This window comes from Mesoplodon mirus (assembly GCF_964341445.2).
Source record: "Mesoplodon mirus genome assembly, chromosome: 11".
Classification (NCBI taxonomy): domain Eukaryota; kingdom Metazoa; phylum Chordata; class Mammalia; order Artiodactyla; family Ziphiidae; genus Mesoplodon; species Mesoplodon mirus.
In genome coordinates this window covers 28,490,909-28,513,057 of record NC_138987.1, presented here as the reverse complement: position 1 = coordinate 28,513,057, position 22,149 = coordinate 28,490,909, and the positions used below count along the sequence as shown (strand labels likewise).

General features: G+C 46.6%; 1 protein-coding gene across 4 annotated transcripts in view; it reads right to left on the bottom strand.

Annotated features, from left to right (window-relative positions):
• Nucleotides 1-4,680: 4,680 nt before the first annotated feature.
• Nucleotides 4,681-22,149, bottom strand: part of CHST11 (carbohydrate sulfotransferase 11) — a 281,254-nt gene continuing 263,785 nt past the window's right edge. For all 4 annotated transcript variants that reach the window (XM_082634460.1, XM_082634462.1, XM_082634461.1 and 1 more), the window contains one exon: nt 4,681-6,854. In XM_082634460.1, coding sequence (XP_082490586.1) covers nt 6,000-6,854 — 855 coding nt within the window. In that variant the 3' untranslated portion in view covers nt 4,681-5,999. The remainder of the gene's footprint in view (nt 6,855-22,149) is intronic.

Genomic DNA, 22,149 nt, shown 5'->3' with positions numbered 1-22,149 from the left:
CATTCTGACTCTTCTATCTCTAGGTGGTTATGATATTCGGATGAGGCTGGCTCTAGGAGAGGATTGTGGACCAGGGAAAAGGTTGGTTGTTTGGTTGGGTTTTTTCCTCACGCCAGTCTTGCTAGAATGTCCCTTTTTTGTTTTATACTGGAAATGTCCATCACCCCAGACCCAAGATATCTGATAAACTCCCTACAGGTGAATGTAGACCAGATCAGTCTTCAACTTCTTGTAAGTCATCCCAGGACCCCAGGGACCCACGGTGTGCCAGCAGGAGTCTGGGAACCAGCTGTGCACAGCTCAGAATTGTCCCCAGGAAGGATTTCCCCAGAGTGCTGCTCTCCACTAAGCTCTCTCAGGTGTCTGCCCCCTCAAATGCATTCTTGGCTAGTGGTTCCTGGTCTTTTTGGATATCATAACTTTCTGAGAAAATATTTGAAACGACTTTGGGGGCTGACATAAAATTGCCAGTATTTTCTAATATCACGTAATATCTACCGTTATAAAAGTTATTTGAACACCAAAATGTAGGAAAGACATGACTTGAGAAAGGGGTGCTCTTCTTAAGAAAGGATACTTTGGCATTGGATACTTATGATTCTTCCTGACACTATTTTTGTTCACTTGGTGGTGGATCCGTAATAACCTCTGGCCCTGGCAGTGTTCTGGGCCACAGGCCCCTTGGTTTCTGTAGCTTCTGCAGCGTCAGCCAGAGGGCACCTGTGGCACCATGAGAAATAAAGATTAGCTGACCACTGACAGGAGGGCATTTCAGTCTTACTCCATGGGGCGTAAACTAAGACTGGGTGTGTCCTCATCCAGCCTTGCTTCCCACTGACGTTTAGTGCACTTAGTGTCCCAAGTGAGACAGGGACAGGCCATAACAGTCACAGCCACTCGCCACATTAAAAAGTAAGCACGTTTCCCATCCATTTCAGAAAACTAAGCTCCATGGTCTGGCCGTTTCCCAACCAGAGGGGACCAGAGCAAGGACAGTAATGACACCAGGAATGGGTGGGAGCCAGGCCACTGGTGGTGAGAACCAGCTGGTGAGTGGACATAATAGATACCATATCCGGCATGGTTGAAAAATGAGACATATCTTCGAATTCAGGATTCTCACGTCAAAATGTTTACGTAATACATTTTTAAAAATTAGGGTACAATAATATAGAGGTACAACTTTGAGATGATTTCTTCTTTGACAAATAAATAAATAGTTCTTATCAATAAAGCTAAAAATGTCCATCAGTGGAACCGGAAGAAGCTATATACGACATCAGAAAAGGAATGGGTTCGGAATCGGAAAATCGGGGCTTTGAAGGGCAGGTCTACAACTTCGGAACCAAAGACAGGCACTTAAGAGAGGCGTGTCGTCGAGTGCCACAACTCTGAAGGCACATCAACCTAAGTTTGAATACCGGCTCTGCCACCAACGCCCTTTAGCCTTTCAGGGCCTGTTTCCTTATTTTTCACAGGGGTGGTAGCCTACATGATCAGGGTGGGCCTTCTAACGCATCGCTTTACAAAGAATTTACAGACAAAACAGGAATGAAGAAAGCTTCTATTCATCCACTAAACAGAAAGGGCTCGGCTCTATGGAGGTCTTTGCCACGGCCAAGACTGCAATGGGGTCTGCATGTGCGTCTGATACATGTGAGCAGGGCCCCGCACATGCTAAGGGACACAGCCCAGCCCAGCCCACCCCTGCAGTCCTGTCAGTGAGCCATGAACAAACCATACACAGAGAAAAGCTTCTTTTCTTTCTTCAATTTAATTGAAGTTACTTAGAAAAATAATCAGGCTTGAATGGCTTTTCCTGGAGGAAGGTTCATGAACATTTTCACGCTTTTGTTGGCAATGTGGAATTCAGCTTTCTTGAACAGTACAGTAAGATACAGGGAGAGTTTTCTACAACAGGCCCTCTACTGCACACAAATATGTAAAAAACGAAAGTCATATTCCACAAAGATGTTAAATTATATGTCCATATGCCATACTGAGCACGCTCCTAAGAAAATAGTACGGGAAGCCCCTTCTGTACCTGACAAAGGGTAACAGACTGAAATTCGCCTGTTAACGGCCGAAGGTCAAGCTGGTTGTAGAAGATCCTGCTGCCTGTTCATAGGGTCCAGTTGGTTGTGATGGAAAAGGCTGGAGGAAATACTGGTTGAGGGAAATTTGGGGGAGTGATGAGGTCAGTCCTGCTGACATGAGTGGGCAAGAGATTCTGGTCCCCAGGATCGCACAGAACGGGGCAGCTCAGATTGCGTGTGTGTGTGTAGGGGACGGTCAGGCTGTGAGAGATCTGCTCTGAGCCCCAACCATCAGGGTCAGAGTCCCTCGGCCACAGGCCAGGTTAGAACAGGGACTTTTGCAATCACTATCTCAGCACTGGTCCAGACCCCACCAGCTAAGGATGCTAAGGACTCGCTTTTGTTCTGGGAATTTTCTACCAGTAAGGATCAGACCCTGGTGCTTCCATGCCTTTGCCACCAGGACACTGGTCTGACCGAAGTTTCCACTGCCCGCTGCTGTCCTGTGCCATACAGCTGAACAGGCAGGACAGGGAAACTCACCTGGTGGACAGGTGGGAAGCAAGGTCCCCTCTGAGACACCAACAGGTCAGCAGAGTGCCGTTCTTCCCAGACCAGCTGGGGAGGCAGGGAGGGGCAGGGTCTGAAGCAGCTGCAGGAATTCAAACCCCGTGGCTAATATTCTACAGTTTTCCAACCAAAGGGACAGGTTAAGCAGGCATGTCCTTGTAAATACAACTCTGTACCTGGTTTTGAAAACACAGCAGCACCTCTGAAAAGTGGCTCGGAGATGGAACACCTGCCTGTACTTTTCTCCAGCTAAGCATGCAATAGAAAGCGTTTTCAAACAGTCTTCTTTAAAAAAAGGAAAAGGAACGAAAGAACCAAGAACTTTTGTTTCCCAGGCACGTTTTCACCCATGGATTCTTTTTCACCAAGGACACAGAGTACTTTCTACATTCTGCAAAAACAGCTGAATTGATTTTTTTTAAAAAAGTTTTTATGCCATTAGAAAATAAAATATGAACACAAAACACGAGGAGAAAGAGCCCTTCGCTGCCGAACCATACCGCAGTATTGTCCCCTGAAGGACACCCTTTCCCACTAGAGTGAGAAGACGAATGATGGCATCACAGCGGATCAAAGACGCATGAGATGTGGAAACGCAAAACGCGGGAAATCCACGTGAATTTCCACTTAAAGTACTAAAAGAACACTGAACAATTCCAAACTATAGAATCAAAGGAGCATTCAGCAAGGGTTGAGCTCTCTTGGCTTGCACTGAGTAACCTTAGGCTCGAGCACTAGGGGGACCAGCTGAGGCTTTGTGCCCCTCCCCCATCCCTCCTTCTGTCAGCACCGCCCAAGACTCTTCCGGCACTCCCTCTGGGAGGGAGGGAATCGTGGCCCATGTAATATCCAGGATTAGAACCATTGCACTTAAGCAAAAGTTGAATTCATTTGATAAAGTCCCTTCGTTGCTATAAACCGGGTGGAGACTGTGGTGCTGTTTTATTGTTGTTTTGTTTTGTTTTTGGAAGCGGGATGTCAGGGAAGCAGTTTTTTATCCTTGAAGACCTCAGATGTGCTAAAGCAACCTAGCCAAAGAATATTCAGTGGAACGCTAGCTCTCTGAGATGATCTGCAAAACAGAGTATCCCGCTCAAAGAAGGCCAGGAAATGCCACCGACTCCATCAGTGATGCTCTTGGGAATTCACAAGGCACAGCACACATTCAAGGCTCTGAAAAGTCCTGCAGAAAGGAAATGGACTTCGCTTTGTTTCCCAAGGATATTTGACTACAAAGCCCTTATTTTGCATCACACCAACTTGTGTCTGGGGAGAACCTGTGTTCTCTGAAGCACATTATCAGGAAATGCCAGAAACCTCTTTCATTAGCAGAAGTTTGTTTCTGAGGACAGTGTCCCCTGCCTGGAAACAGGGTCCAGGAATAATTCCAAGGACAGCTGCAGTCTGTCACTCTACTTGGTAAAACACATTGCATAAATCTCTATTTGTCAAGGGTACAGCTGCTGTGCCCTTCGCAAAGGAGAGAGGAGAAGGTACACAACATCTTATAAATAGCTTCGGCCACTCTCTCCAGTGCACACCTCACTCACATTCAATAAAATAATTTCCTCCGTGAGACATGGCAGCTGCTGCTCACTGAGCTGGCTGTGAGCTTTACAATACAATTTTAATAGCTTCTGTGAATAAATTATTCATTTTTTGTTCGTTTAGAATATTCTTCTACCCTCTGTGCTATACACTGCATCAAAAACAAAAAGCAAAACTTACCCACACCCCATCCACCCCACCCCCTATTATGAGAACTATTATTATTATATACAGTATCTGCTACCAACTCATTCACTAGCTGTAAGAGGCATGTGGCTCAAACTTCAGAGCGGAGGCATCGGAAATAAGAAGCATGTGCAGACGTTAATTAGCAAGGAACAGGGAATGGAATGTTTCCAGCCTTCCAGAGGAAAAGGGCGTGGGTTACCATCACAGAAGGCTATCCCTGCTGCTCATTGCTGGTGGTTGCAAAGGCGCCGATGGTTTCTTGGCCTTTGGAGGAGCGGATATGCATAAGTGTACAAATAGTCCGCCTCTGACCTTCACAAGGAGTAGAAATGCCAGGTCTGAGTCCTGCCACAAAATTTTAATCTTTTATATGGCAAAGAGTAGAAAACAACACTTCTAGGTGGAGACCTTAAAGCTGGGCTCGAAATGACAGGAGGAGACGGTTGGCGAATATTGCCTTTCCCTCACCCAAGGCAGACATCACTAATCAATCACAGCACTCTTCCATGCCGTGCCTGGCAAATCTGTTCTGGGGCTTAAAGGCAGATAGATACTACCAATAAATTGGAGTGGGCACATGACAGGAAACATTTTTGTCATCTCTTACGTTGGGAAATGAGCTTGGATTACTCACCAAGTTAAGTGGCCTGTTCCAAGCACATGGTTTTCAAATTTGGGCCATAGAAAAATGCAAATTTGTAGGGATCCTGAACATTCTGGGGTTGTTCGTGAATAGTCCAAACCTCATGTTATGTCCATGAATATCAGGGGTTTGCAAACTGTCAAGCTGGATACTCTGCATCCACGTAAAACTTCTTGAGGGCCAAGACTATTGGTTTTGTTTAATGCTCTATCCACAGGGTCTGGAATTAGGCCTAGCACATAGTAGTTGCTTAATAAATACTTGTTGAATGTAAAGCACCAGCCACTTCACCTTCATCACAACTGGCACTGCCAGTTAAAAAATTCTGTAGAAAAGCCTATTCTACGAGATTGCTAAGTCTGGTGGGAAAAAAAAAAAAAGCTACAATCAGCTCTCTCCTTGGGTTAAAAAAAAATCACTTTTCTTTCGTGTGAGGAACGTTTGGGTCGACTGAAATCAGTTCGGAATCAGTCTCTTGCAAAGGTGCCTCTTTCTATTTATTTCTAGCAGAATTTCAAGAATGGTGGTATCAACAGACAGCACAATGGTTGTTATCACAGTGACTCTCTGAGCGGTTAATAAGGAGAACATTCATGCCCCTGCACGAGCTGCTGCAAGCACAGAATGAAACATAGATTTCTTCTGCAAAGACGTTAGAATCTTGCTGCCACAAAAAGAAACCTATACAGAGACCATGTTTAAATAACTATAAATAACATTAATTAGAACTTATGGGATGCACAATTCATGGAATTCACCAGAACACATAGAAACCTCTGAAACAGTGTTGGGGGATTCATGTCTAAAAAACAAGGACACCCATCCTAGTCCCCTGCAAAGACAGCCGTCCTTCCCTACTAAGGATTTTAAATAATTCTCACTATGCTGCTCGCAGCATCATCCCCAAAGAAATATTAATTTACAAAATAACCCAATATCCATAGAATTCTTTTGACAAATAAAAATCTTAAATTAAAAAGCACGATTCTCGCCCCTCTCCCCACCTCCACCCTTCATTCCAATTTCAGGTAGCTTGGCACTGAGTAATTGAACATTAAAAAATCGAGTTTGTAGACTTCGTACAGCTGCGTCTGGTGCTCTGAGCTGATGTTCTGGAAGAACTCTGTGGTCATTTCATCAGTAGTTCTGGTGGACTTGGCGTAGGTGGGGAACTTCAGGTAGCTGCCCACGCCCGCCAGCTGCAGGACGTAATTGGAATCCTCCTCCAGCGTCTCGTACTTGCCCACGAGGTCATAGTGGATGTGGCACGGGTGGCAGAGGGAGTAGACGGTCTGCCAGTGTTCGTTGAAGGGCTCCTCGCGCTGGGTGTGCGGGTCTATGAGATAGGCCACGAACTCCTCGAACTTGACGTCGTCGCCCTTGCGCAGGGCCTCCTGCGTGGCGTTCTTGCGCTGCCGCCTGATGATCTTGGTGCCGTAGCGCTTGTGGAAGGAGGTGTTGTACTTCTGCGTGAACTTGTTCCGGTAGGCAGACACCAGCCTCTCGAAGGGCTCCCGCACGAACAGGAACTTCATGTAGCTTTTCAAGCGGTGGTTGATCTCGGGGATGCTGTACTGGTTCAGGGTCTTCAGGTTGGCCGAGACGTGCGCCTCGTTGGCCGGGATCTCCATGGGGTCGCTGTATTTGCCACGTCCGGTCAGGACCATCATAAGCCGTTTCCAGTTGGTGCACGCCACCTTGGGCACGTAGCAGTAGATGAGCTCGTGGTCCTCATCCACCACCAGGTGCTTCAGGTCGTTGGGGGTCAGCACCCGCCGCTTGCGGCTCGCGGCGCTGTTGGCCCGGCACGTGTCTGTGACCTGGTCGCGTCGCATCTGGTGCAGGATGGCTGTGTTGGAGAGCTCCAGCTGCAGAGGGGACACAAGAAGAATACGGACTCAGTACTTGTGTGGGATGTTTACACTGGGCCACATCCACAACACGATGGCCAATGAGGGCCACCAAGGCAGCCACTGACAACCTAAATGGCCTGCCTCCCTTTCCAATTCTCCATCAGCTGTCGGGACTCTTTTGGTTCTGTGTTCCATCATGCTTCCTTTGGAGAGTAATGATAATGACCAACTCTGTAACTTACCCATCGCCCTCTACGTGCCAGGCATTTTATTAGAGCTTCATGTATACAGTTTTTCTTTTCTCTGTACAACAAACTTGAACCGTTACTGATTCATTTAACAATACCAAATACCTGCCGCTGTGCCAGGTAGCATGCTGCTAGGCGCTGGGGGTGCAGGAATGAAAAAGTACAACAAGGTAACTGCCCTTATGGAGCTGACAGTCCAGCTGGAAAGAAAAGGGAACTGAGGCTCAGAGATGTTACGTTACTAGCTTGAGATCACACAGCGAGAGTCAGTATTCAAACTCAGGTCTGCCTGGCAACCAAAGCTGCCCACTTTCCGCTCTAATCTGATGTCCAGTCCTCCAGTCTTCTTGATTAAAGCAGGAAGAAAGCATGGAGTTCTGGCATTTGATTGATCTATTTCAAAGCAAGGGGATCCAGTTTTTCTACAAGCCTATCACTGTGGACATCTGTTGCTTTTTGCTTCCTCAGTACCGGTGCCTTGATTTTCACCTGGGAACCTGCTTTCCTTCATTCTCAGCTCCCTTTCCTCTCAAGCTGCTGAGCTGAGAGAATGCACCCTGGAGCTTGGGGTCAGGGAGGAGGGCCACCATGCAGGGAGAACCAGACTGGGGATGAAGGGAACAGAGGAAGGATGAGCAGAAAGACAAGGGGATGTATTCCCAGTGACATCATCTGAATACCTAGCTCCATATGTTCTTGAAACCAGACCCCCAGCTTCTGGGCTTTTGTTGCATTAGTCAATACAGTTGCTTTGGTGCAAAAGGCAGCTTAGGTCTCGGTTATCTATCACTTGGAACCGTAATATATGGGTATTTACATTTATTATCTTTGAGCTTTTCCTCTCTGCCATATCCGTCCACTGATCCATCCATTCAAACAAGTGTCCAGACCTCATAAAGTACAAGGCACTCTGCCCAGCACCCCTGGGAGATATAACCCTTTCCTAAAGGGCTCACAGCCTAAGAGGCACCAGACCAGAGAGCTGGCGGCCTCAGTAGGGGCCAAAGGGAAAATCTGTGTGCTCCCCTGAACTCTAGGAGCAAAGGTTTCTCCCCTAAAGGCCATTCACTCCCAATCTGAACTAGTTCTCACAGTCCACCTAGAATAGGCGCCATGAGACCACACTGCCCTGGTGTGCTGCCGTCTTGGTCTCCAACCCCAGAGACTCAGAGACTTTCAATGGAGTGGTAACACCCTACTGTTGTTTGGCTTAATGCCATGCCTCCATCTACCCTCTGAATGTGTAATGTGCTCTTTTTTTTTAATTTAATTTTTTCTTTTATATCAGAGTATAGTTGATTTATAATGTTGTGTTAGTTTCAGATGTATGGGTCTTCTTTTAAATATCAAAGATACTAATATTATGATTAAAGTTATAGACAGACTGGGGCACCAGGGCTATGGAATAGCCACTCTGGGGCTGCAGAGGACATGGTTGCATCCCTGACCCTGGAATGAATGGGGTCCCCATCCTTACACTCGTCTCCTGAGGTCCTTCACAGTCCAGCACCAACCTACTTTTCCCACCGCATTCCCGTTCCTCCCCCTTTTAGAACTGAAGGGAGCTCCAAAGAAACAAATGATTCACTCTTTCCCTGTTGGGCCCAGCCGCTCCTATCTGGGATTCTTCCCTCTCCCTTTCTGCTGGTATAAACTGGATAATCCATGAAGGCCCAGCACACTCCCCTGCCACACAAGTGGAAGAATCATTCCCTCCTCTAAACACCCTCCCCACTGAGCGTCCTTTACAGCATAATTGCCCTGTCTATTTCATGCTTGGTTTTCTCAAGTCAGGCGACCACTTGATTCACAGGGACCCAAAGCCATAGAGCCACCGCCCTCTCCAGGCTGGACTGCGGGTGGTCTAGAGTAGGGAATGCAGAGGGATCAGTGGAATCCCCCCGCCCCTAAAACCACCTGCACAGGCAAGTCAGTAGAGCCAAGGGCCTGGGTGGGACCCAAGAAGCTGGCCTTGTGTTTCCAACTCTGAACCACAGTCTGTACAGTTAATTCTAGAATGTGCACAGGACAATTGGGATGGGCTTAAGTTAGGAACACTGATGAGTTTATGGGGGACCTGAGGGATATCCTGGTGGCCACTGGAGAGGAGTCATTACATCCTGCTTTAGGGCTCTGTGTCTGTCTTCTCTCATGGTTCCCACAACGATGACGGCGATGGTGATCATGAACCGGTATGAGACGACAGCAGACAGCTGGGGGAGCTACTACTCTGTGTCAGGCACCTTCACACCTTCAGGTTATTTAAATACATTATCTTTAATCTTCCCAGCAATTCTCTGAAGTAGATGCTCTCACCACTGGAAATTTCCACACTCAAGGGAAGGAAGCAAACCAAGACAGACTGCTAATGTTCTGAAAATGCCATGAGCAAACGGGAGATTCTCTTGCTACTTTGGTCTCATAAGCAACTGGGGGAAATCTCGAAGGAGTTGTCACTGCCCTCTCGATGGTTGTTCCCCTTTACAATCCTACACTGTCACTCTTCCCTTCAAGAAGTCGAGTCTATTTCTCTAGCCCCTTGACTCTGGCTGGCTGTGACTTGCTCAGACTAGCAGAATGTGTTAGAAGGGAAGATGAGCCAGTTCTGGAGCCTATTGTGAAGCCTTGTAGTTCCTGCCCTTTGTGGCCACACCTTCATACCACACTGGCAAAAGTTTCTCCCTGTTGAATGCAAGTACCATGAAGTGTGAACTTTGTCTTTCCAGGGCTGTAGCTCCAGTGCTTGCAAAAGTGCCAGTCATACAGTAGACGGTCACTAAGTATTTGTTCAGTGAATGAATGAATCAGTTAATAATCTCTTCAGGGAAACTTGACAGGAAAGGGGGAAGGCCCCTCTGTAGCTAAAGAAATTTCCCAATTGTTCATAGATGTCAGAACGTTCTTTAATAGAGGCTGTAATAGGGATCCCCCAAAATTCATGGGGGACCTCAGAATGTGACCTTATTTGGAAATACGGGTTTTTTTTTTGCAGATGTGATTAGTTAAACTGAAGTCATACTGAGTTAAGGTGGGTCCTAGTCCAATGACTAGTGTCGTTATAAGGAGAGAATACAGAGACACACATAGAGAAGGCCATGTGACCGCAGAGGCAGAGGCTGGAGTGACGCATCTACTAGCTAAGAGATGCCGAGGATTGTCAGCAACGACCAGAGCAGGGGAGGACGAGGAAGGGTGTGCGCGTGGCGCCATCAGAGAGCGCGTGACCCTGCTGACACCGTGATTTTAGACTTCCAGCCTCTGGAGCTGTAAGAGAATAAACTCCTGTTATTTTAAGCCACTGAGTTTATGATACTTTGTTAGGCAGTCCTAGGGAACTAATACAGGAACCAAGCCTTCAGCCCATACCTTTGAGCAAATGTTATAAAATATAAATGTATAAGAGAGGGTAACATTATATAAGATGATATATATATATATATATATATATTTTTTTTTTTTGTGGTACGCGGGCCTCTCACTGTTGTGGCCCCTCCCATTGCGGAGCACAGGCTCCGGATGTGCAGGCTCAGCGGCCATGGCTCATGGGCCCAGCCGCTCCGCGGCATATGGGATCTTCCTGGACTGGGGCATGAACCCATGTCCCCTGCATCGGCAGGCGGACTCTTAACCACTGTGCCACCAGGGAAACCCAAGATGATATTTTTACAAAAAGAGCAAGGAAAGGGTATTAGAGCACTAAGTAGAAAGTGGGTAAGATTTGCAATCAGAAGACCTAGGCTTGGGCAAGACCCTTAACTTTTTAAGCCTCGGTTCTGTCATTTGCAAAATGGGAATAGTGCCACCTACCCTGCAGGGGTGTTGATTAAATCAAATAAAAAGTATGGGTTGGCATTTAGACAATAAGATCAAGTCTAGTTCAGAATTTGGACAAGGAGGTATGGTACACTGAAGGCAGTTAACATATACGCATTCTTTTTTATATTAATTAACTAATCCATCTTTGGCTGAGTTGGGTCTTCCTTGCTGAGAGCGCGCGTTCTCTAGTTGCGGCGAGCGGGGGCTACTCTTCGTTGCGGGGCGCAGGCTTCTCATTACCGTGGCTTCTCCTGTTGCGGTGCACAGGCTCTAGGTGCATGGGTTTCAGTAGTTGTGGCTTGTGGGCTCTAGAGTGCAGGCTCAGTAGTTGTGGCACATGGGCTTAGTTGCTTCACGGCATCTGGGATCTTCCCAGACCAGGGCTTGAACCTGTGTCCCCCGCATTGGCAGGTGGATTCTTAACCACTGCACCACCAGGGAAGTTCCTATGCATTCTTCATGAAAGAAGAAAAAAAAAACCCAAGAAAGAAGGCCAGAAATCTCAAATTTCACCAGCTCTATAATTTTGTTGCAGGCCAGCCCTAGGTCATGGAGTTCAATTAATGTTTAGTTTGAATGGTAAAACTCTGACTTTTGCGATTTCTGAGCAGATGTATTCATCACCTTAAGAAGAGCATTCATGCCACTTAAAAAACCAAACCCAAACCAGAGCTGTCCTAAAGGGAATAGGACTAGGAAGGAAAAAGGGCCCGTCCCTTTTGTCCATTTGAATCACTACTGGACAGTACTGAAGGCAATAAATTGCTAAAGGAGCAGAGAAACAAGGGGTCCTCCATCTTTCCCCCCAGCTTTTTTCAGTTGGAGACAATTTTCTGGCCGTTTGAATCCCCAGGGAGGTACCACGTCAGATAATATTGCACTCAGGACCACAGAGCCATGAAAAATGGAAACGATACCACAGCGTCATTTTACATCCAATTGCAGAGACAGAAAACAACTCAAAGGGGCTTTGGAATGTGGTCTTGTGGTTTCTTCCTCTTCCATCTCCTCCTCCTCCACGGCAGTTGAGGTGGCCAGTGCACCTGCTGCAACGAGGCAGCACGATTTCCCTCAGGAGGGCCTTGGGGCACAGGCCAAGGGAATGAGCAGATCCCCAATCCTGAGACAGATTCTCAATGCTTTCTCAGAGGAAGGAATTCACCCAGGCCTCTAGTGTTGATTTTTTTTTAACAAAATATTTTATTTTAACTTTTTATTTTAAAACAATGTCAGGCTAGTGTTGATTTAACTTATTTAATGTATAATGGTACTAAAATATGCACAAATATAAAACTAGGTAGAGAAGACCAAAACAAATGAAAACATTCAAGTGAACATTAACCTGACGGATGATGATGTTTTACTGGAACCAAAGTCCTGCTAGAAACGTACAGGGCACTTGATGTCTCTGCCGGGATAGGCTCTTCGCAGTGTGGCATTCCTCTTGTATGTGGCTGCTCAACTTTCCCACTGCTTTCTCATTTCTATTTTTTTTTTTTTTTTTGCGGTTCGCGGGCCTCTCACTGCTGTGGCCTCTCCCGTTGCAGAGCACAGGCTCTGGACGCGCAGGCTCAGCGGCCATGGCTCACGGGCCCAGCCGCTCCGCAGCATGTGGGATCTTCCTGGACTGGGGCATGAACCTGCGTCCCCTGCATTAGCAGGCGGACTCTCAACCACTGCGCCACCAGGGAAGCCCTCTCATTTCTAGTTACTGTAAAATCCAGCACCCTCTAACAACATTTGACCTTTACTTGGTCCAAATGCATCATTTATATATTTTTGTCTCTGCCCAATTCTAATGAGCCCAAGACAATAAAAATTGAGTTACACGTTACTACCAAGACCATCAATGAACACATGTGCCATAATTTCACATGGCAGGACTAGCTGTGGCCCTGATAGTCCAGAAATGCTTTAACGTTTTTTCAAAATACAAATAAGAATACAAAATAAAAATATAAAATTAATACAATTCTCAGAACTCAGATCCCTGGGAGCTATATCTGTGGACCCCTTGTATCTTGGTTTAAGAAACCTGGATTAAGGGGAGCCCTGGACAGGTCAGAGAGAAGAGAAGAATGCTTCACCATCATGGCCAGGATGGGGCAGGAGAGATTTCGGATGGCGGCCTGGGCTGTTGCAGATATCTCCATGTTTGTTATTAGGACCAACCGCATGTTAGAAATTGTAATCAGGTAAGCAGTGATTTCTAACCTTAAAGAAAATGCAGATCTGGTCATGTCACTTCCACACTTGTCCCCAGTCAGGGTTCACAGGAGCTTTTGTAATGGTCCCAACTCTTGAGCAACTCACAGGTTCCCTGAGTATCAGTTTGACATCTATCCAGGAAGAGGAGGGAGTGAAGAGCATTTCCTTGGTGAACAGCTTGCTCCCTTGTCACGGAGAGAAAACATCTGTCTTCTCCAACCATGCTGTATCAGTTTTACAAAGAGGGCTTGTTGTTCTGATAATTATCTGAGCTTGAGATCAATCTCTTTCCTTTTTCACTCCCTTTCTCTCCCCTCTTCTTTCCTTTCTCAAAGGTATCTGAAGAGACCATAACAAAGGACATATGTGTAGCATAAAACTGAAAGAGGAAAAAACAAATGTACTAAAAGGGCTGTGACTGAGGATCTTCTTTGGTGGTGGGCTTCCTCGTAGCAGGGACAAAAGGGGAAACGGGATTAAGTCTCCTTGCTTTTGTTCTCAGAAAGAAGTAGCATTCCAATTGCTTGGGACAGAAAATATACGCAGTGTTAGGGACTCAGAAATTTGAGTTGAGGAGGGAGATTCTTGGATTCAGTGTGTCCATGCTGGAATATTCAGAGGGTCGCTTTCTTCGTGGGAGACGAGTAGCACGCGTCACTATCACCTGTGTCCACAGGGCCCTTCAGCATTCACGGAGCACTTTCACACACCGTCCCACTTAAAGATCCCAGTGGGACTTCTCCAGAACCTACTAAAAGAAAGTTTATATTCAGCAGAACGGCCCGTACTTCCGACCATGTGTCATCTTCTGGGCTGGCTCTGCCAGGTATTACCAATAATACCTCATGTGAATGGTTCTGAACCTTGAGCTTGCATGGCAATCACCTGGAGGGCTTGTTAAAACGCAGTTTGCTGGATCCACCCCAAGTTGCCAATTCGGTAGGTCTGGGACTGGGCCTGAGAATCTGCATTTATAGCAAGCTCCCAGGTTGTCAGTTTGTTAGGGCTGCCATAACAAAATACTACAGACTGGGTGGCTTAAGCAGCAGAAACGGATTTTCTCAGAGTCCTGGAGGTGCGGGCAGGGTTGGTTTCCTCTGCGGTCTCTCTCCTTGGCTTGCGTATGTCTGCCTTCTTGCTGCCTTTTCGCATGGTCAACCCTCTGTGCATCTTTACCCCTGGTGTCTCTTCCTCTTCTTCTTTTTTTAAAATCAATTTATTTATTTTTTGGCTGTGTTGGGTCTTCGTTGCTGTGTGTGGGCTTTCTCTAGTTGTGGCGAGCAGGGGCTACTCTTTGTTGCGGTGCGCGGGCTTCTCATTGCGGTGGCTTCTCGCTGCGGAGTGCAGGCTTCAGTAGTTGCAGCATGCGGGCTCAGTAGTTGTGGCGCACGGGCTTAATTGCTCCGCGGCATGTGGGATGTTCCCTGGACCAGGGCTTGAACCCGTGTCCCCTGCACTGGCAGGAGGATTCTTAACCACTGCGCCACGAGGGAAGTCCTCTTCCTCTTCTTATAAGGACACCAGTCTTACTGGATTAGGCCCACCCTAATGGCCTCGATTTAATTCAGTCACCTCTTTAAAGGCCCTATCTCCAAATACGGTTATGTTCTGAGGTGCTGGGGGGTTGGGACTCCAGTATATGAATACTGGGGGTGGGGCACAATTCAGCCCATTACACCAGGTGATGCTGACATGCTGCTGGTCCGAGGACCACACTTTGAGAACCACATCTTTACACTATGAGGAAAGGACGGTAATCTAACATCTTTCACCAGTTCAAGCTATTCTTTTTTTTTTTTTTAATTTATTATTATTTTTTTATTAGTTTCTGCTTTATAACAAGGTGAATCAGTCATACATATACATCTGTTAAGCTATTCTTAATTATAGAACACAGAGCCAAGTTCGTCATCTGCTTCCAGGCAACTCCTAGGTCTACCTCCAGCTGCAACCTCGACTCCCCTCACCTTCCTTTGATCTCCCAGAAGTATAAATCAGGTCAGAGGAAGGCTGATTCTAGGAAACCGTGAACATGGCCAGAGGCTCTGGGCTGTGTCCTGTGTTCTCACTTAGATGTCTATTTTTAATTTGGACATTTAAAAAAGGCAACTGTAATTAGCTGAAGTACCAAATTTAGGGACTGTTTGAAAAAGTCTTTAAAACTTCACTACGTTTCATCTTAAAAGGAAGGAAAGCACGTTTCCCTTAAATTACAACATCTTTTGTGGTGTTTACAGTTTCTTTCAGACACAAGGACCCAAACTGAAGGAGGAGCAGCTGGTCCATTGTACTGTCCCGGGTGGAGGAGATGCAGAGGAATGGAAACCCAGAGAAAAAGGTAAATGTACAGGCATCAAGAGAGTAGGGTTGGCAGAATCTGTCATTAACAACTGCCTGCTTGGGCCCAGCCTCAGGTTCTCCACTTGCAAATCCTAATACAAGACCCCTTCGAGCATCTTGGGGGCACTGCCATCATCTCGCTGATTTCAGAACTGGAGGAGGGAGAGGAAAACCTGGGGATCTGGTTTGCTATGATTCTATTATATTTCCTTCTGGTCCAGTAATTCCTAAACTCACAAGAAAGGCTAGTCATGAGGAATCCCTGAAGAAACCACATCCACAGCAAAAAAGAGGCCCACATTTATATTAGCTACCATTTCTTGAGCACTTACTATGTACCAGCCACTTTTAATCCTCACGGTCTAGGGGATAGGTATCATTAGTGTTCCCAACTTATGAATGAGGAAACTGAGGCGCAGGGAGAATAACTTGCTCAAGATCAGGGAGCTAGGAACTGGGGTTGGTTTTGAATCCAGGCAGCCTGTGCTCTGAGCCCCTGCACCGTGCAGCCCCCTAGGATCTAGCAGCTCCACCTGGGAGTTACCGTCCCCAGGACAGCTGCTGGAGCCACGCGTCTCCATCCTGGCAGCTCACAGGGGAGCTTTAAAGACCACTGAGGGCTGGGGCCCACCCCAGAGATCTGATGTGATTGCTTTGGGTGTGGCCAGCTCCCTGGGGATTCGAAAGCTGCCCAGGTGGGAACCATGTCTGAGAGGCTCCAATGCCAGCAGCTATATAAACTAAATCATGGAGTGGACTTGAGTAATGACCCGTGTGTGATCTTCGGCAAATTTCACCTTCCTGGTCTTCAGATTTGAAATTAGGGGCTTTCCATCCTGTAGGGCCAGAGATCAAAGGTCTAGAAGGCCACAATTCTAACGTCTTTGGCTGTGTCCTTAGAGAACCACTAGGAATTCTGTAATGCTTAAAAACTTTTATGTTTAGAAAAGAAAAGAAAGGAGAAAAACATTGAGCCTTTAAAGAAACAATCTAGTCTGAACCTGTTGCAAAACTTAAAGGGTTTAGGAAAGAATTGATTCCACATTAACTGACATTAGCATTGCCAAGGAAATTGGTTTCTTTTTTTGAATTGAAGTATAGTTGATTTACAGTGTTAATTATGTTGTGCAGCAAAGTGATTCAGTTATATATATATATACATTCTTTCTTAAAATATTCTTTTCTATTATGGTTTATCATAGGATATTGAATATAATACCCCGTACAATATAGTAGGACCTTGTTATTTATCCATCCCATATATAAAAACTTATATCTGCCAGCCCTAACCTCCCATTCCATGCCTCCTGCAACCCCCTCCCCCTTGGCAACCACCAGTCTGTTCTCTATGTCTGTAATTCTGTTTCATAGATATGTTCATTTGTGTCACATTTTAGAGTCCACATATAAGTGATATCATATGGTATTGTCTTTCTGACTTATTTCACTTAGTATGATAATCTCTAGTTGCATGCATGTTGCTGCAAATGGCATTATTTCATTCTTTTTTTTTACGGCTGAATAGTATTCCATTGTGCTGTATATATGTACCACACCTTATTTATTCATTATCCGTCAGTGGACATTTAGGTTGTTTCCATGTCTTGGTTATTGTGAATAGTGCTGCTATGAACATAGGGGTGCATGTATCTTTTTGAATTATAGTTTTGTCTGGATATATGCCCAGAAGTGGAATTGCTGCATCATATGCTAGTTCTATTTTTAGTTTTCTGAGGAACCTCCATACTGTTTTCCACAGTGGCTGCACCAACTTACATTCCCACCAACAGTGTATGAGTGTTCCCTTTTCTCCACACCCTCTCCAGCATTTATTGTTTGTAGACTTTTTCATGATGGCCATTCTGACTGGTGTGAGGTGATACCTCATTGTAGTTTTGAGTTGCATTTCTCTAATAATTAGCAATGCTGGGCATCTTTTCGTGTGCCTATTGGCCATCTGTATTTCTTCCTTGTAGAAATGTCTCTTTAGGTCTTCTGCCCATTTTTGGATTGAGTTGTTTGTTCTTTTGTTGTTGAGTTGTATGAGCTGTTTGTATATTTTGGAAATGAAGGCCTTGGTCACATCGTTGGCGAATATTTTCTCCCTTTCTGTAGGTTGTCTCTTTGTTTTGTTTATGGTTTCCTTTGCTGTGCAAAAGCTTGTAAGTTTGATTAGGTCCCATTTGTTTATTTTTGCTTTTATTTCTTTTGCCTTGGGAGACTGACCTAAGAAAACATTGGTACGATTTATGTCAGAATGTTTTGTCTATGTTCTCTTCTAGGAGTTTTATGGTATCATATCTTATGTTTAAGTCTTTAAGTCAGTTTGAGTTTATTTTTGTGCACGGTGTGAGGGTGTGTTCTAACTTCATTGATTTACATGCGGCCGTCCAACTTTCCCAGCACCACTTGCTGAAGAGGCTGTCTTTTTCTCATTGTATATTCTTGCCTCAGGAAATTGGTTTCTTAGGATTTCAACTTGTCACTAGGGAATCACCTGTTTAATAAAAAGGACTGAATCTCTACAGGAGCTTTTCCTACCTTTCCAAAGCAAAAAGAAGAAGGAAAAGGTGCAATGGATGGGAAACATTTTGAGCCCTGGAAGGTGAGGTAGTGGTGCAGGAGACCCTGGGTGATGGAGGGCCCAGAACTGGCCTCTGGATGCAGCCCCCCAGCCAGGCTCAGCTGACATGGCCACAGGTGAGCTAAGGCTCTGAGCTGCGTTTTAACCTTGGGTACTTTGAGGGCAGAAACAAGCAAACAGAGGGTTAAGGTACTTCTTTTGTATCAGGGCTTAAATTTGGTGACCTGGGTTAGGGTCACAAACTCAAATGCCCTCTGGAGCCAGCAGGGAGTCCCTGAGCCACTGAAGGTGGGAGATGCCACGTAAATCTTGCTCATGTTGTCGTGAGGGAATGGGGACCTTGTCTTTTGGGATGTTTCAAATTCTCAAGAGAAGTCAGAAAACCCGATTTTATGTGTCATCTGCATTCTCAAATGTTAGCTACAATCAAAAACTAATTTTTTTAGTGGCGTTTAAAATTTTTTTTAACTTGTTTGGGCTGGATCTGCACGGGGGCCACCAGTTGGTGCCCTCACCCAGGCACTGGACAGTGGGACTAGTAACGAGGTGCCCTCTTGGAAAGGGCTGTTCTGAGCTGTGCCCACCACTGCCTCCCACCCAGCTAACCTGCTCAGTTAACCGAACCGTAAGCAGTTGAGGGGGGGAAAGAGTCAGGTGGAACAAGCCAGAGTGCAGAAGCTCAGAATGCAATTAGGAAAGCTCATGACCACAGTGGTTACTAAGAGGCACCCCTGGGACCTCAGCTCTGCCCACCCACTCTTCTTTGTAATACCTCCTTCTAACACTCTCATCACAATCTACTTATTTTGCATGTCTCTCCCTTCTAGAATGTAGACTCCAAGAGGGCAGGTACTTTTTACTTTGTGTTCATCCTCATATCCTTGGTGCCTGGCACATACTAGACACTCAAAGCTTTGTTGAATGAACGAATGGATGCATGCATGCATACATGAATGAATGACTTGGGGGTGACAGGGATTTTAAAGGCCACAAAATGGCTGATGAGGCTGCACGGGCTTCCTGGTGCCTAAGTCTGCAGCCCCAGCCCATCTCCCCATGGAGGGTTTCTGGCAAAGATCCTGCAGCTGCAATGCAAGAGGTTAGTATCAGCCCAGAGGCCGGAGGCCAAGAGACAAGCAGCTGGGGTGCTTGGTGCCAGGTGGAAATGGGCTCAGGGTGCCTGCAGTAGCCTTTGACGTGGGGGGTGGGGGGCTGGGAACTGGCACTTTCCACCCGAAGGGTGAGACCAGGAAGCAGGAAGCAGGATCACTTGAGGGTACCGGTGCCAAGGGCTCCCTTTCAGCCTGGCCAGGTGTGGCTGCAGGGGCTCATTTCCATCTCAGATCAGCTGTTCAGGCTTCCGGAGGCCTGGACAGGGTGCGGGGTGTGTGTGTGTGTGCGCAGGGATGGGGATGCTGCTGCCAAGCTGGACCGGCGTCCGATGAATGGTGGCCCGGAACAGGGACAATGGCAGGGAGGGATGTGCCTCCCACGTGCTCGGGAGGCTGGGTTTCCTGGGAAAGCAGAAGTCGGAGGGCAGATGGAATGTGCACTGCTGACTGATGCTTTGGGACCCTCGGAAGTCACTGCTGGCAGGAGGCGGGGGGAGGGTGCCACTGTACAGCCTCCAACGGCTCACCCCTCTCCCAGCCTGAGGTGGCCGACGGCACCCCACCCACGTGGGCCTCCCAGAGGGCGATGCTCTTCTGAGGCAGGGGATTATGACCCCCCAGCTTCTCCTTCTGGTCTCTCCCTCCTTGGGACCGACTGACTTCATTGGTTCTTTCTGATTCTCTTCCTAGACTCACCAGAATGTTCTACTGCTCATATTTTACCCAAATCACTTGACCTCCTCAGGTCTTAGTTACCCCATCTGTAAAATGGGGACAATAGTGTCTCCTCCTCAAGGTTGTTTAGAGGATTCAGTGAGAGCTTACAAGGAAAACACTTAGCACTTCTCTTTATCACTATAAATATTACAGAGGGTAGCTTCCAAAGTGGCCGACAGTATAGTGAGCACATTACCCTGCCTCTCCCGTAGCCTAACAGCACATCTCACTCTTTATGTAAGAATCACAGTGGGCGCTTGGTGAAATATCGATTCCTAGATGCCACCTGGAGAAATTCTGACTCAGTGGGTCTGGTTGTTCTAGGTGCCTGCTCTTGACGGCTGCCCCAGGATGATTCTACCAGGCCGATTCCAAGGTTGGTGATCCTGTGTCCCATTTTGAAAACTGCTGATCAGCTGTCACTTTTTATTTTATTATTTTTTTTTGCGGTACGTGGGCCTCTCACTGTTGGGGCCTCTCCCGTTGAGGAGCACAGGCTCAGCGGCCATGGCTCACGGGCCCAGCCGCTCCACGGCATGTGGGATCTTCCCAGACCGGGGCAGGAACCCGTGTCCCCTGCATTGGCAGGCGGACTCTCAACCACTGCGCCACCAGGGAAGCCCCAGCTGTCACTTTTACATGAACAGGTTCTGCAGTTAACATCTAACACATTTGTCATCTATGCAAAACGCCTGGCTCACGGCGAATCAATATCTCACTGACATCAGAGACAGAAGCAATTGGAGGTCTAAAGAGCCATTTTCTAGCTATAGAGAGATTAGCTATTAATAAGTATTAACAGACTGTACAGTGTGCATGGAATTTCAGAGTCAGTGAACTATGGATTAGGAGACACCCCCAGAGGTCAATTTATTTCTTAATCAAGTAGCATGTTTCAACGATATCCCATTTCCCTATTGTTCAAAGGGTACATTCTCTTAGGCTTTCATGTCTGCCTGGTGTGTGTTTCCTAGCGAGGGCAAGGCTGGTCTTTCACTAGGAGGGGAGGTGGAGCCAGCTCTGAGACAGGAGCTCAAAGCCCTCCTCCCCACCAGCCACAGACCTGGGGTCCCAAAAGAGCCATTTTCACCACCTTCACCCAGACCCCTTTGTCTCAAGCTGCTCCATCCCAATTATGGTTATAGCGCTGTGAACAATGTGAGTTCAACTTATTTCCCTCCTCCAAGGCCATGAGGACAGGGCCTGGGTATCTCTGTGTCCCAAGTGCCAGGCACTCAGTGCCCAGTACTTGAAGGACTTAGAAAAGAGTGATTAGCTTTGTGCCAACGTGTTAATGCCTTTCAAATACTAAAACTTTGTCTGTCTCAGCTGCTTTACTACCTTTTCCCTCATTCAAGAATGGCCCATTCGGGAGGATAATGAAAGTGCCACAGGAAGGCCATCATTGAGTGTTACAGGGACAAGCATGTCTAAATTCACAGCTGTTTGTTTAGTGAGAAACTTAAGAACCTGGGCTGCTTCTCAGTCACTTCTGGGGACATACATACAAATACACATAATGGAGCCATACATGGCATCATGGATTTGGGCCAGGGACCCACAGATGAATAAGACCCTCAAGTTAATGGCATCAGAGGTGGGCATGTCCTTCTGTTTGTAGAGTTGCAGAGTGATTTTACAGCCCTAGAGCCCTTGGAACACAGAGCTTCAGAGTCGGAAAATACCTTTGTGATCACCTGATACCACGTTCTGATTTTCAGATGGCAACACTGAGGCCCAGAGATGTTAACCCATCCACCCACTCCCAGGAAGTGGCGAAGCTGGGACCAGAAACCGAGTCTTCTGACCCTTTGTGCTGCTGGACTGTACGGTGAAAAGAGGAACCTTCAGCAGCTCTTGTCCATGGCACAGGGATGGATCCAGGAACAGAGTGATGGGTGGGCCAGCCCAAGTGCCACCTACATGGTGCTAAAACATCTCTGTGAGATGCAGCAAACAACCCTGCTTCTAGCAACCTAAGGAGTATCATGTGGACTCATGATCCGTGGAATTTCTGAAACTGAACTACTGTTCAGAGACCTTTTTTATTATTCAGTATAGGGAACATGGCAAAGGTCCCCCTGGGCTGGCTTGATTGAGGAATCCATTAAAGAAAAGTGAAGCAAGAATTGGGAAAAGTCTTGATGATTTTTTTAAAAGAACAGTGACTCTGCTGTTTGCAGATGACAGGATACTATCTGTAGAAAATCCTAAAGATGATACCAGAAAACTACTACAGCTCATCAATGAATTCAGTGAAGGTGCAGGATACAAAATTAATACAC